The sequence below is a fragment of the Panicum virgatum genome, chromosome 3K (genome assembly GCF_016808335.1).
Source record: "Panicum virgatum strain AP13 chromosome 3K, P.virgatum_v5, whole genome shotgun sequence".
NCBI classification, from domain to species: Eukaryota; Viridiplantae; Streptophyta; class Magnoliopsida; order Poales; family Poaceae; genus Panicum; species Panicum virgatum.
This window is the reverse complement of record NC_053138.1, coordinates 18,560,333-18,572,649: the sequence shown is the minus strand read 5'-3', so window position 1 is coordinate 18,572,649 and position 12,317 is coordinate 18,560,333. Positions and strand designations below refer to the sequence as shown.

Below are 12,317 nucleotides of genomic sequence, written 5' to 3'. Positions count from 1 at the left end.
GGCCAATTGGCCATGCCATGCAGGGGGGCCAATGGCGCCCGCATAGCCTCGCTAGCTCGCGAGCGGCAGCCAACGCGCATGGCACGTAGCGATTTCTGCGTGTTGTCCTCTTCCCCAGAGGCAGAATCTATGGAGCCGCTAGCGATCGCGCAGAGCGAGCTCGCGGTCACGGGTGGCTGCAAGCACGCACGTAGAAACGAACAGGAAGTTAAGGCCATGGGAGCACTGACTGGAGAGGAATCCATCAGATGGGGGGAATTAAAGAGGAAGCACTTCCCCCCGCGCCCTGTCTGTATCTACCTAACCTGACCATCACGATTCGCTGGACTTGTTCTGAGGTGCTGAGAACACGACAGGTCACAAGGAGTGAATTTGTGACACTGCTTGCTTAAGCAAGCAGCTCTGCTGGTGTTGCTGCTTCACGCTAACAGCAATGCGTCGATTTACCCCGATCAGTGGCAAGCATGGTGGAAACGTGTAGCTACACAAGCTATCTGATTGTGGAGGAGACATCCCAATTCCCAAGCGGCGACCTATCTTTTTGTCTAGGACACTGTACGTGTGAGCGATACAACATTCCAGCGGGTCTTGTAGAGGAACCGCCAGCGATCTCGTGGTTCACTGCCGGTTTCATGCGATTTGACCCCCGTGATCTTTGAGTCGCCGAAGCGAACACCGTGACGACTCGACCGCGAGAGGAAAGATTGGACGCAGCACTACGTTCGTGGTAAGGAACAGTACTCCAAACAAACTCAATCACGGGGTAAAAGCCCGCGTCCGCACACACCACCAACCCCCCAGCAGCTATTTAGTCCGGCGGCTTTCCCTGACGCTGTCGCGGCCCCCGAGACAACTCCTGCGCGAGAAATTCTGCCGAGGCGGCACGGAGGCAGCGCGGCGCCACTGTGCCGTGCAACGGCCTTCCTTTCTTTGCTAGTAGTGAAGATGGGCAGAGGACGCGAGGGGCACATGCACGCGCCACGCCGCCGCCGGCTAGATGCGCGCGCACGCGGCCGCAACCAACCAACATAAATAGAGGCCGGCGTCCCTCTCCGTCCGCGACTTGTGAGCCATGTCATTCCTCGTCGCCCCTTCGCCTCGCCACGCGCCCGCCACGCCCGTGATCCCCATAAATTCCCCCACGGCGCTATCCCCGCCCCGGAATTTATAGCCCCCCTGGCCGTCGCAGGCAGATCGCTCACCGGCGACCACAGCTCACCGCGGCACCGCCACCGCGCGCGGCTGCCACACTGCGGCCGAGACACGATGGCCGCGTCGCCGCCGCGGGCGCGGCTCTTGCTCCTGTGCTGCTGCGTCGCCGCGGCGCTGCTCGCCGGCGCGGCGGCGGCCGGGGGGAGGCACGGGCACGGGAAGCCGCGGCACACGCACACGAAGCGGCTGCGGCCGGGGAAGGGCGGCGCGGCGGCGGCGGCGGTGGCGAAGCCGTACCCGGTGAACGCGACGCGGGCGGAGGCGATCGAGCGGCAGTTCACGCGGTGGGTCCGCTTCATGGGCGCGCCGGGGCACAGCAGCTACAACCGGGCGCTCAACCGCGCGCTCCTTCCCACGCGCACGCTGGTGGTGGACCGGACCCCCGGCGCCGGCGACTTCACGTCCATCCAGGCCGCCGTCGACTCGCTCCCGCTCATCAACCTCGCCCGCGTCGTCATCAAGGTCAATGCCGGCACCTACACGTACGTACATGCGTCGCGCCGCCTCTCGTAGCTTTGCTTCATTCCCTTGCTCTTCGTCGGGTCTCTGGTCAGCGCTTAGGCAGCGTGGGTGCAGGGAGAAGGTGAGCATATCGCCGATGCGCGCGTTCATCACCGTGGAGGGCGCCGGCGCCGACAGGACGGTGGTGCAGTGGGGCGACACGGCGGAGACGGTGGGGTCCCTCGGCAGGCCCATGGGCACGTTCGGCTCCGCCACGTTCGCCGTGAACTCGATGTTCTTCGTCGCCAAGAACATCACCTTCAAGGTCTCATTCCCCTGACCTGTCCGTGTGGAACCGAGTGGCACGCACGCTGTGCACGGCGAGTGCCTGGGCTGACCTGACCTGACATCCAATTTGGTTTGCCCAGAACACGGCCCCCGTGCCGCGGCCCGGCGCGCTGGGCAAGCAGGGCGTGGCGCTGCGGATCTCGGCGGACAACGCGGCGTTCGTGGGGTGCAACTTCCTGGGCGCGCAGGACACGCTGTACGACCACCTGGGCCGCCACTACTACAGGGACTGCTACATCGAGGGCTCCGTCGACTTCATCTTCGGCAACGCCCTCTCCCTCTACGAGGTACGCACACGTTCTGTGGGTCTCCTTGCGTTGCCATTGCCTTGCGCGGGCAGACAGAGCTCCAGCTTAAAACCAAAGGCACGATGCCAGCAGCCACAGCTTCCGCGCAGCAGAGCATCTTCTTGTGCCCTGCGTGGCAGTGTCCGAGCAGTCACGGACACGGAGGCCGCGTCATTGCAGTCTCTCCCTGGGACAGAGAGAGGCACTGTTAAACCCCGGAGCGGAGCGGAGTTCCTCCTTCCCAGGCATGGCACTGTGAATCTGTGACCCCCCTGTCCCAGCAAGCAAAGCACCAACCCCACTAGCTCCATGCAGCGCCATGTCCGTGCACCCAGCGCCACCGATGCGCCGCTCACGGTCACGGCATCACATCCCGCATCCTCCCCCGTGCTCTGTCCTCGTCCGGCCCGGTCTTGTGACTGCCCGGGCCTACATGGCAACATTACATTCCACAGCACGTCCAGCCACGGACAAGATCACAACAGGATGGTACAGTACGGGCGCATTATTATAGGCTTATGGCATGCAGGCAACAGTTTTGTGCTCCGACCAACACGTTTACTGTCAGGGAGTAGCTGAAGAGCAAGTGCAAACGGAATGTCGATGCCCATTAATTAAGTAATGCACAAGCCTCCTCTCAGTTTTTAATGGGGCACGGTGGGGGTGAGGTGAACGACCCTTCATGTGGTGCCCCCTTGTCGTTGGCGCCGGCACGGTTGCGGCGATGCGGTTTCCTGAGGCCTGCCAGGTTCCTCTGGCGGCCTGGCCTGGCCTGGCCCCGGGGTGCCGGCCGATGGAGCACGGCTGCCCGTGACGCCGCAGCTGGACGCGCTCGTCGCCTGCCTGCCTGCATCTGCCTGCTTTGCCTTTTGCTTTCTTTTTCTTTTTTTTTGAAACATATGTCTTGTGAGAATCACCTAATTTGATACTATTTTAAACGAATCGACAGTCATTATCATCCAGATGAGAGTTAATACGTGGTTGCCGAAGAGCGTGCCACGTGCTATCTCACATCTAGGGACACGAATAACCGACACGTCATTCATCCAAAATAATATCAAATACGGTAGTCCCGGTATGTGCTCCAACATACGCCCAGAATCAGCATATACACATACCGTTTACAATCGAATACATCACCAAAAAACCACAAAGAGCAGTTTTTACATTACAAGAGTTCGAAACTTAAGATTACAAGTTCAATATAGGAGGGTTCAACTAACTTCCATTACAAGCCTTGAGCTCACGAAAGCCATCTTAAACAGGAACTTAAAATTTATTGTATTTACATACTTTTACGGAGTTCGACTACGATAAAAACATACTAAGATAATGATGCCTTGCTCAAAGACATCATCACAGCCACAACGACCTACTCCTCCCCCGCATCTGGATCAGCGGGGTAGAAGTGGCCGAACACCACTTCCGGCTCACCTGCAACTAGGTTTAGAAAGCAACCTGAGTACAAAAGGTACTCCGCAAGACTTACGCGATTAAATAAACAAGGATCATGCAATGGCTCAAGTAAAGACTTTAGGGTTAAATAATTATTGTATAAACAGGAGCTGTCTAGACTATCAACTAGCAAACTTAATTAATCTTGCCCAACCCCCAGAATATTTTAGTTGATTAAGAGAGTAACATACTAAACATAAGGTCATCACTATGACATGAATCCAAAGCCAACAACACCGAAACTCTCTATGAAGAATTCGACGAATCAAGAGCTTGCTCATATCCGAGAGCACGGCAATTCGAATTGATTATAACCTTGCAAGGGTGTACTACTTTACCCACACGACGCGAGGACCATGCGGCTCACCCAACCGATCACATCGGGCAAGGGGGTACTCCCGTCAACCGTTCCCAACAAGACTCGATCATTGAACCTCACACCTAGCTTACGAGTAGAGACTTAGTTCCACCAGGGACATCTCTAAACTTTCCTACACGTAGGTCCACCTGGGGGCACACTAAGCCTCTCTGCATAGCCCGTAGCCACGTATCTAGGACTGCACATCAATGATCAAGTCAAAGAAGGTAATTGGCTCATCCGTACCATTATATTGGGTATGTAGTAGCACGGAAAGGTGCTCAAGGCCGATGGCATCCACTCGGTCCTTAATCGGTCCAAGTGGACTATGCCCATGTGATTTCATTCTCTAGTCCCTACCATTCCGCTCGAATCTCGATACTACCAAACCCTTACCACTAAACCGAACAAGTGCGATCAAGGGTAACCGGTAAGTGTCATACTCCAAACTATCCTTTTTAGTAAGCGAAAAGATTATTCTAAGCATAGCTTAGCATCTAGTCGAGTGAGTGTCTGACTAATATGTGGCAATGACATGGTTGAACAATTCAAGAAAGGATAGTGCATCAAAGTAGGTACAAGAATGCAATACATACATAATATATATATATATATATATATATATATATATATATATATATATATATATATATATATATATATATATATATATATATATATATATATATATATATATATATATAACCCAACATTACCCAAGTGAGATAACTAAGCTAGTCAAATTAGATAGGTGCAATGAATTATGCTTAGCTGCTTGCCTTGATTAACTTCGGGCTCGACCACGAACTGTACTCCGGGTTCAGGCTCGACGGACTCGGCAGGCTCAACGGGTTCGTTCTCCGACGGTTCAGTCACTATAATGCATGAATGAGATGCCAGAATTAGCATGATGCCATGATTGTGCAAGAAATGCTATGCATGAAATGAGATGCATGCATTAGTGTGATACCCTAGATTATGCAAGGGTGATAAGACATGCATAATGAATGGCACATATGCAATGATGCACAAACGTAACACACGCGACGACAAACAATCACTATCGTACACGCGAACAGAAAAGCTAGATCAAGAATTAGCAAATAAACTTATACAAGAAGCATAAATCACAAATTAAATTGAACATGCAGAGGACATTACAAGGAACTCATAAAAAATTGGATTTGCAGCAAAATCATTTTCCTATATAATTAATCATAAATATATTAGTTTTCATCGGTTCAAAACAAGATAAATCAGAAAAGACATACAAACTTATCTAAACAAATCCAAAAAAATTATCTTAGATACTAGGCATGAAAACAAAGCTAACAAAACTAGTTTTACTATTTTCTCACTTTCTAGCAAAAAGTTCTATATTAAACCATTTTCAGACAAAGCATAAGAAAACAAGCTAAAACTTTGATAAACAGCAAGGAAGCATGTGAACAAGTTGCACCACTGAAAACTACACCTCACAAGGAGTCCAACAAAATTTAGTTTGAAATTTTTAGAGCAATACTCAAATAACTAAGCATTAAGCTCATTTTTTGTAAAATAAAACTACAGATAAATTTACAGCAAAGTAACATACAAAAAAATATTTTTCCTAAATAGATCAGAGCGATACGAACCCAACAAAAAAAATTTCATATTTTTTTGAGCTACACACGAATTTCTATGGATTTTGCAAGATTGCAGACAAGTAAAACCTAAGAAAACCCTAGCCAAAATGTTAAACGCACCCCGCAGAGCTGGCTCAGAGGCCGACAAGCGGGGCCCACGGGCCAGCAGCCCACCTAGGCCGGGTCAAGGCAACGCCGGCCTTGACCGCGGCGTGGGCGCGGCCACGGTGCGCGTGGCGCGTCGCGCGCGCGACAGTGGCGGTGGCGTAAGGCGGCGCCGGCGTGGCAGGGCCGGAGAGGGGCCGGGGGCGCGCGCACAGCGTGAAGGGGACGGCGGCGATCCTTACCGGCGGCGGCGCAGGCAGGGAGCTGCGACGAGGCGGCGTCCCAGCGGCGCTAGGAGGCGGCGGGCGGAGAGCTCCGCCGGGGAGGCCCTGTGGGAGGGGAGGGAGCCGGGTGAGGAGGGGAAAGGGTCGAGGGGAAGGGGATGATGCTCCCCAAGCGAGGAATCGAGGAGAGGGTGACCGAGGGCGGCGAATCACGGCCGGTAGCGGAGCTCCAGGGGATGGCGTCAATGGCGGCCGGCGGCTCTGCTCTGCTCGAAGAAGAAGAGGTGGAGAAGGGGGAACCCGTGAGAGAGAGGGGGATAAGGCCGGCGACAGCGGCGCGGATAAGGACGCGCGAGGGAGGGCACGCGCGGCACGGCATCCAAGGATGGCCGGCGCGTGGCGTTGACGAGGCTGTGCGCAGTCGCGGAATGGGCACGACGTGTAGTGAACGGGGATGACCGACACGCGGCTCGTGGATGGCCGACGGCGAGGCTGACGCGTGGCATGCCGCGATGCGTGCGCCGGCGCTCGACGCCGGGGGTCGTGACATGCCTTTTGCTTTCTTCTTGTGTTCCCAATTCCCATGGCTGCTGCTCTGTGACAACATGATGCAGGGCTGCCATGTGCACGCGATAGCGCGGAACTACGGTGCGCTGACGGCGCAGAGCCGGCAGAGCCTGCTGGAGGACACGGGGTTCTCGTTCGTCAACTGCCGGGTGACGGGCTCCGGCGCGCTCTACCTGGGCCGCGCATGGGGCACCTTCTCCCGCGTCGTCTTCGCCTACACCTACATGGACAACATCATCATCCCGCGGGGGTGGTACAACTGGGGCGACCCAACCCGGGAGATGTCGGTGCCTGCTTGCTTCTTCTACCTCCTTTCTTCTCCGTCCTGCTCGCGTCGCCGGTCGAGCTGCTGCGGACGATGTGCTGACTGACGCCGGTCTGGCTTTGCTTGTGCTCTTCTTCGCTGCTGCAGGACGGTGTTCTACGGGCAGTACAAGTGCACGGGGCCGGGCGCCAACTACGCCGGCCGGGTGCAGTGGTCGCGGGAGCTTACCGACGAGGAGGCCAAGCCCTTCATCTCGCTCGACTTCATCGACGGGCTCGAGTGGCTCCGGTTGTAGCAGCACGGCACGGGCTCATTGACACAGGCGCCATGACTTGGATTGTTGTAATTTGTGAAGAGAGAGAAAAACAGAAGGAACATACTAATCCCACATTGTTGCCATTCATTGCACGAGATTGATTGGTGTTCACTGCGATCTCCCTGCTTGGTTCCGTTTGGTTGTCCCGGTGCTGTGCCTGTGCAGCTTTTTTTTTTGAGGGGTACTGTGCCTGTGCAGCTGAGCTGCGGCGGCTACACGTCCGGGCCTTTGTGGGCTCAGAAGGCCTAAGACCTGGTCTGGGCCCTCTCTCCCCCACAGCATGGGCCTGCTGCCAGCCTTCTACTTCCGACTATCAACGGGCCCGATAGCTTTAGCCGCCGGCAAGAAAGCATTTGCAGCCCAGCCCAACACTGGCCTCGGAACTTCATTGCAGGTCTGCAACCAAAAAAAAAATACAGTAAAAACTTAGCATTTCGCAGAGAGCTGAGCATTCATATTCACAGTCAACTCGGTGAGCCTACCCACACTGTCCTCCGTTCCAAGTCCCAACACGTTCCAACTTTACAAACACAAAAAAACTCTGCAGATTTCACTCCATTTCTACGGCATACTGACATGCCCCCCGCCGCATTGACCTGAGCCACTCGCCCTCTGGCACCGTCAAGCGCTCGCGTACACACTTCACAGCGCGGCAGGAGCACGCGGGCGGATCGGGCCACGCCGGGCTGTCGAGGGCCGCGGGTAGCTGCGGGATCCAGATCGAGGCGGCGACGGCGTCGCGGCGTGCGGGTGCGAACAAATCCCAGCCCCACTCCCGGCGCCTGGCCCTCCGGGTCACGCCGCCTTCCCGGACAAAACCGCCAGCTGCGGGGTCATGTGATGCCGTCCGCGACGGGGAGAGGTCTTCGGGTTTCGTCGTGCCCTCATGTGCCCCCGGCGTCCAATCCACGCGTCGGACCTCAAAAGCATGCGAGGACAGAATCACACAACATTCCTTTCAAAAAAAAGAATCACACAACACACAAAAATTTTGCATGGAGAAATGGTTTGCTCGAAATTGGTAACGCGATCCTGTCATTTGGGGCGTCCATTGCCGAGATCTTGGAGCTTCGCTTGCACTTGCACCAAACAGTAGTGGGCGCACATCTTTGGTGCGCTACAGTATTCGGCTACAGGACACCTCCCAAACGTGCGGGGGGCATTGAATTCTTTTGCAAACCCTTTGCGGCCGAAACCGGGCTCCGCCGTGTCAAACGCTCAACAGACGCCTTCGTACGCGAAGCTGCAGGCGCAACCAAGCCCAACTACCAGTTTCAGACGCTCAGCTGTGCCTGTGGTACGCCTTTTTCAAAAAAAAAAAATCACGATCCGTGCCTGATGCTTCACGCCAGAGCACGGCACGTCAACATTGAAGCCATCTGCGATCCATAAACACGGTGCAGTTGGGAGGAGCGCGAGGACGGGAGGAACCAGACAGCCACAACCTTTGTCTTCACTGCAAGGGATCTCAGCCCAGTGCCATGCCAAGAACTCGCATCCGTAGTTCCGTACTAGCCACAGGCTTCGTTTCCTTCGCTCCGACTCCAGGCTCCATGCCATTCGTACTGCTACTATAGGCGCATCAGATCCTTCGTATCAGCATTGAAGTTGCAGGGGGGGGGGGGGGGGGGTACGGCGTCAGAGGTTCAGAACTGGAGCACGCAATTGGTAATCACGAGCTCACAGCTGCACGAGCTGCGGCGTTTTTCGACATAGGCACGATCTGATGACGCTGCTCGGCTGAGCTACATAATAATCCTTCTAGATTAGTAGTCAGATCTTGGCATCTTGCCGTGGCCTAAGGCATCTTGATCCTAGTAATCCTACTGCTAATATGTACCGAAATGTTAAAGCTTTTCTTCTCCCGAACCAGCTGGTGGCGCCATGGCGGAATCAATCACCAGAGCCGGTCCAGGTAGTAGTCTCTGGTGACCTCGTCGCTGAGCTCCGAGTCCTCCCCGCGGCTGGCCTCCGAGCTCTTGAAGCTGAAGCTGTCCGGCGCCTGCGGCTGCGGCCGCGCCTGCTTCCTGGACCCGCCGCTCCCGACGCTGGGCCTCGGCTCGGCCGCCGCGTGCTCGCCCTGCCGCTGCCTGGGCGCGCTCTGGCACCGGGTGCGCGCCACGGACGAGGCCGTGTCCGCCATGTACCGCGGGCTGCTCCCGGCGTCCCGGCACGAGGCGCCGCGCCCGGGCCTCGCCGCCGCCGGCGAGCCGAGGTAGCCCGGGAACGCGCCGAGGCGGGGCGTGTTGTGGGTCGTCTTCGGGTGCGGCGGCTCCACCAGCTCCTGCCCCTGGAGGCGCAACGCCGGCTTCAGGAAGTAGAGCAGCGGCGAGGCGGCCGGCTGGTCGGCGGCGTACCGGCTCGCGATGCGGGACGACCGGCAGCGGAGCTGGCACGTGTCCATCTCCACGATCCTCGGGCTGCGATCGAACCCAGTGTCCCCGCCGTCGGACAGCCGCCGGCGGTGCACCACCGGCAGCGTCGCCAGCTTCGCGCGCCCAACAATCCGCTCCTACGCACAGGCACAAAAAAAAATGGAGATTTGTGAAATGTGAATGATGCTTGTGCAAGGCCATCACGTAGTACCAAAATCCTCACTTGCTCAACGGATTTCCGGGACGACGCCGTCCTGGCCTGGAGCCTCATGAGCGCCTGCAGCCTGCGCAGCGTCGTGGCCGCCTGCTTCCTCACGAGGTAGCCACGCACCAGAGCCTGCAGCTTCACCAGCGACTTGAGGGCACGCAGCGCCTTCCTTGCCTGCACATGCATTGCAAAATTCAAATTTTTACAGTCACATCGGAATGCATCGGAAACCGAAAAGAATTAGGCATTAAACAGCTGCGATGACGACTAGGTGCTTCACACTGAGCTGTTCACGAAGCGCTCTACAGTCTACAGTACTGCTCTAGCAATAAACATTAAACAAGACTATCGCTAAAAGTTTATGAATAATCTAAACGGATTAAACAATGAGCAGTAGCTAACGACTCAACGGAAAGGAGCAGCAGCAAGCAGCCATGGATGGCATGGCAGCAGTTCGTGAAGTCAAATCTCTTGTCCAATGCAAATGCAGCAGAATCTGCCAGAGTTCATCGATTCGTTGCTCAGAACTGAAAGAACCGTACCAACGAAAAGCAATCGAGTGGCCAAAATCATCTCCTAGTTCAACGATGCTAGATATGCAGCGGAAACATTGCTTTTCGTTGAAACAGAGAAAAATGGCAGTAAATCATCATGAACACGAAGAACCGGTTTAATTTGGTTTGCAGCAACTTACCAAGTACCCTCTGAAGGCCTTCTGGATGACGACGGCGGCTTCCGCCTCGCGCTCCAGGCCGCAGTTGCACGGCCGCACCTGCGACAGCTCCCCGGCGGCGACGGCGGTCACCGAGGGCCTCCGGCCGCCGTCTGCCACGCTGTGCCTCGGCTTCGCGAAGCTCCACCGCCTCTTCTCCACCGGCGGCAGGCCTCCGCCTGCGCACGCGGCATTGTGCTGCTCCTTGCGGCCCCTCTCCCCTTCCTTCTTGGTGCCGGCGAGCACCTTCTTGAGCCACCTCATCGCGCGGCCCATGGCGTGCGCCGTGGTCCGCCTAGCTGCACCACCTGCAGGGGGAGGAGCTGCACTGCACCTGCAGGGGGGAGAAGGTGCTTCAAAAAGAGAAGCAAGCTTCTAAAAGGATGCAGGAAAGGAACTTGGCTGGGGAAGCAACGAGATGACAGAAAGGTCTCTGCTGGAGCAATGGCTCGACTACAGTACGGGAACTCTGGGGAGTTCTTGAAAGCTACAAAGTGCAGATGCAGAGAGGCCGAACGGCAAAACTTAGAGTTTGCAATTTGAAATACGAGGACGCCAGCCGGACGGACGCGGGGGGGGGGGGGGGGGGGGGGGCGGTGAGGAACTCGAACAGGGCAAGAGAAGCTTCACCAGAACAAACGGGAAGGAGCTTTTTACAGAGGCCTGCAGCCTGAGCCTGCTGCAGCCAAGAAACGTGGGAGGGGACTGAGCGGAGAGGCCAAAACCGAGAGGGGCCTCGCCAGAGCCCGGCCGAGTAAATGCAGAAAGCGTAGCGCCAAGGGAGGAGAACGAGCGGAAGTGGTGGGTCTGTGGGTGGTAGCAGCAGCAGGAGCAGGAGCTCGCAGAGGCGCCAGCAGCCAGTAGAAGGGAACGGAAGCGGCGAGGCCTACGTGATGCCCCCGAAGAGGAAACCTTTTCCCGAGAACCCCTTCCCGCAGCCAACAACCAACCACCGAGCAGAGGAGATGGAAAACCAACCGGCCCACTGTTCTGTTCTCACGGCGCAGGCGCAGCCGGCTCGGCGGGGGGAGGGAAAAAGATAAAGATTCCCCCTGCTTGCGCGCCTCGCGCCCCTAGCCTAGGCTACGGCGACTACGAGCCCCGGCGGCCGGCCGAGAGAGCTACTAGCAACAAGGCGGGCAGCGCCAAGCCAAGGCCACCCCCGGGAAGGGAAGGGCTCAAAACACGCGCGGCACGAGCGACACGAGGCGCGGGGTGGACGCGAGGCCCGCCAGCAATCATTCGCACCTCAAAAGGGACGACGACGACGGCGAGTGAGGAGGCGCGGGCGCGGTAGGCAACCGCCGCGAAGCGGCCCCCGGGGCGCGGCTTTTGGAGCCGACCCGGCCGCGTCCGGCCAAGGGGCCGCGCCAAGATCCGATCCGGCAAACGATTTTTCTCTCTGGGAGAGGTCACGAGGCCGAGCTGCGGCTGTTCGGGGGCTTCTCCGGCTGAAACCCCCACCCCTTTCTACACTGAACTGTACCGCGTAGGCGTGTTACCAGCAGCACGGCGCGCGGCGCGGGCTGGTACTGGGTACTCGCTGATCCGATGCGGCCGAGTAAATGGGCGAGCGGCCGGATCTGGCGCCGTCGACGGGTGCGTGCGGCAGCGCCCGGCGGGGAGCGCGCTATATAGGGCCTGCTCGGCTCGGTTCGATTGCAGTTGCAGTCTTGCAGATACCATACCGGGGCTGGACCATGCTGCTGAGTGAGAACGAAGCTAGGGGTGGACGGGTGGTGATGCGGCTACAGCTGCAGGCCGGACGTAGTACGTAGCAGAGGGAACCCGTCGCGGCGCTGCGCGTCCATAAATGCCG

At 57.0% G+C, this 12,317-nt stretch overlaps 2 protein-coding genes across 5 annotated transcripts; one reads left to right on the top strand and one right to left on the bottom strand.

Moving 5' to 3' along the window:
* The first annotated feature begins 874 nt into the window (after positions 1-874).
* LOC120698081 (probable pectinesterase 53) lies at positions 875-7,320 on the top strand. The gene is made up of 5 exons (XM_039981562.1): positions 875-1,694; positions 1,789-1,978; positions 2,082-2,288; positions 6,670-6,905; positions 7,035-7,320. Exons 1-5 carry the CDS (start codon positions 1,267-1,269, stop codon positions 7,180-7,182), a joined length of 1,209 nt encoding a protein of 402 aa, XP_039837496.1. The 5' UTR covers positions 875-1,266; the 3' UTR covers positions 7,183-7,320.
* Positions 7,321-8,856: 1,536 nt separating this feature from the next.
* On the bottom strand, positions 8,857-12,085 carry LOC120698080 (protein IQ-DOMAIN 14-like). 4 transcript variants are annotated; one of them, XM_039981561.1, is made up of 4 exons: positions 11,747-12,085; positions 10,481-10,832; positions 9,802-9,960; positions 8,857-9,715 (listed from the first exon to the last, which is right to left on the bottom strand). In XM_039981561.1, the coding sequence occupies exons 2-4, from the start codon at positions 10,772-10,774 to the stop codon at positions 9,101-9,103; spliced, it is 1,068 nt and encodes a 355-aa protein (XP_039837495.1). In that variant the 5' UTR covers positions 10,775-10,832; positions 11,747-12,085; the 3' UTR covers positions 8,857-9,100. The 4 variants fall into 4 exon arrangements, with proteins under 4 accessions (XP_039837495.1, XP_039837494.1, XP_039837493.1 ...); XM_039981560.1 differs by lacking the exon at positions 11,747-12,085 and adding an exon at positions 11,477-11,740; XM_039981559.1 differs by lacking the exon at positions 11,747-12,085 and adding an exon at positions 11,129-11,470.
* Positions 12,086-12,317: the final 232 nt, after the last annotated feature.

Bases quoted from the DNA above. Each gene is read 5' to 3' on its own strand.
- LOC120698081 (XM_039981562.1), top strand. From the start codon at position 1,267: ATGGCCGCGTCGCCGCCGCGGGCGCGGCTCTTGCTCCTGTGCTGCTGC. The intron at 1,979-2,081 runs GTCTCATTCCCC...TGGTTTGCCCAG, and splicing joins CCAAGAACATCACCTTCAAG to AACACGGCCCCCGTGCCGCG. The intron at 2,289-6,669 runs GTACGCACACGT...AACATGATGCAG, and splicing joins ACGCCCTCTCCCTCTACGAG to GGCTGCCATGTGCACGCGAT.
- LOC120698080 (XM_039981561.1), bottom strand. From the start codon at position 10,774: ATGGGCCGCGCGATGAGGTGGCTCAAGAAGGTGCTCGCCGGCACCAAG. The intron at 9,961-10,480 runs GTAAGTTGCTGC...ATGCATGTGCAG, and splicing joins AGGCCTTCAGAGGGTACTTG to GCAAGGAAGGCGCTGCGTGC. The intron at 9,716-9,801 runs GTGAGGATTTTG...GCCTGTGCGTAG, and splicing joins CCCGGAAATCCGTTGAGCAA to GAGCGGATTGTTGGGCGCGC.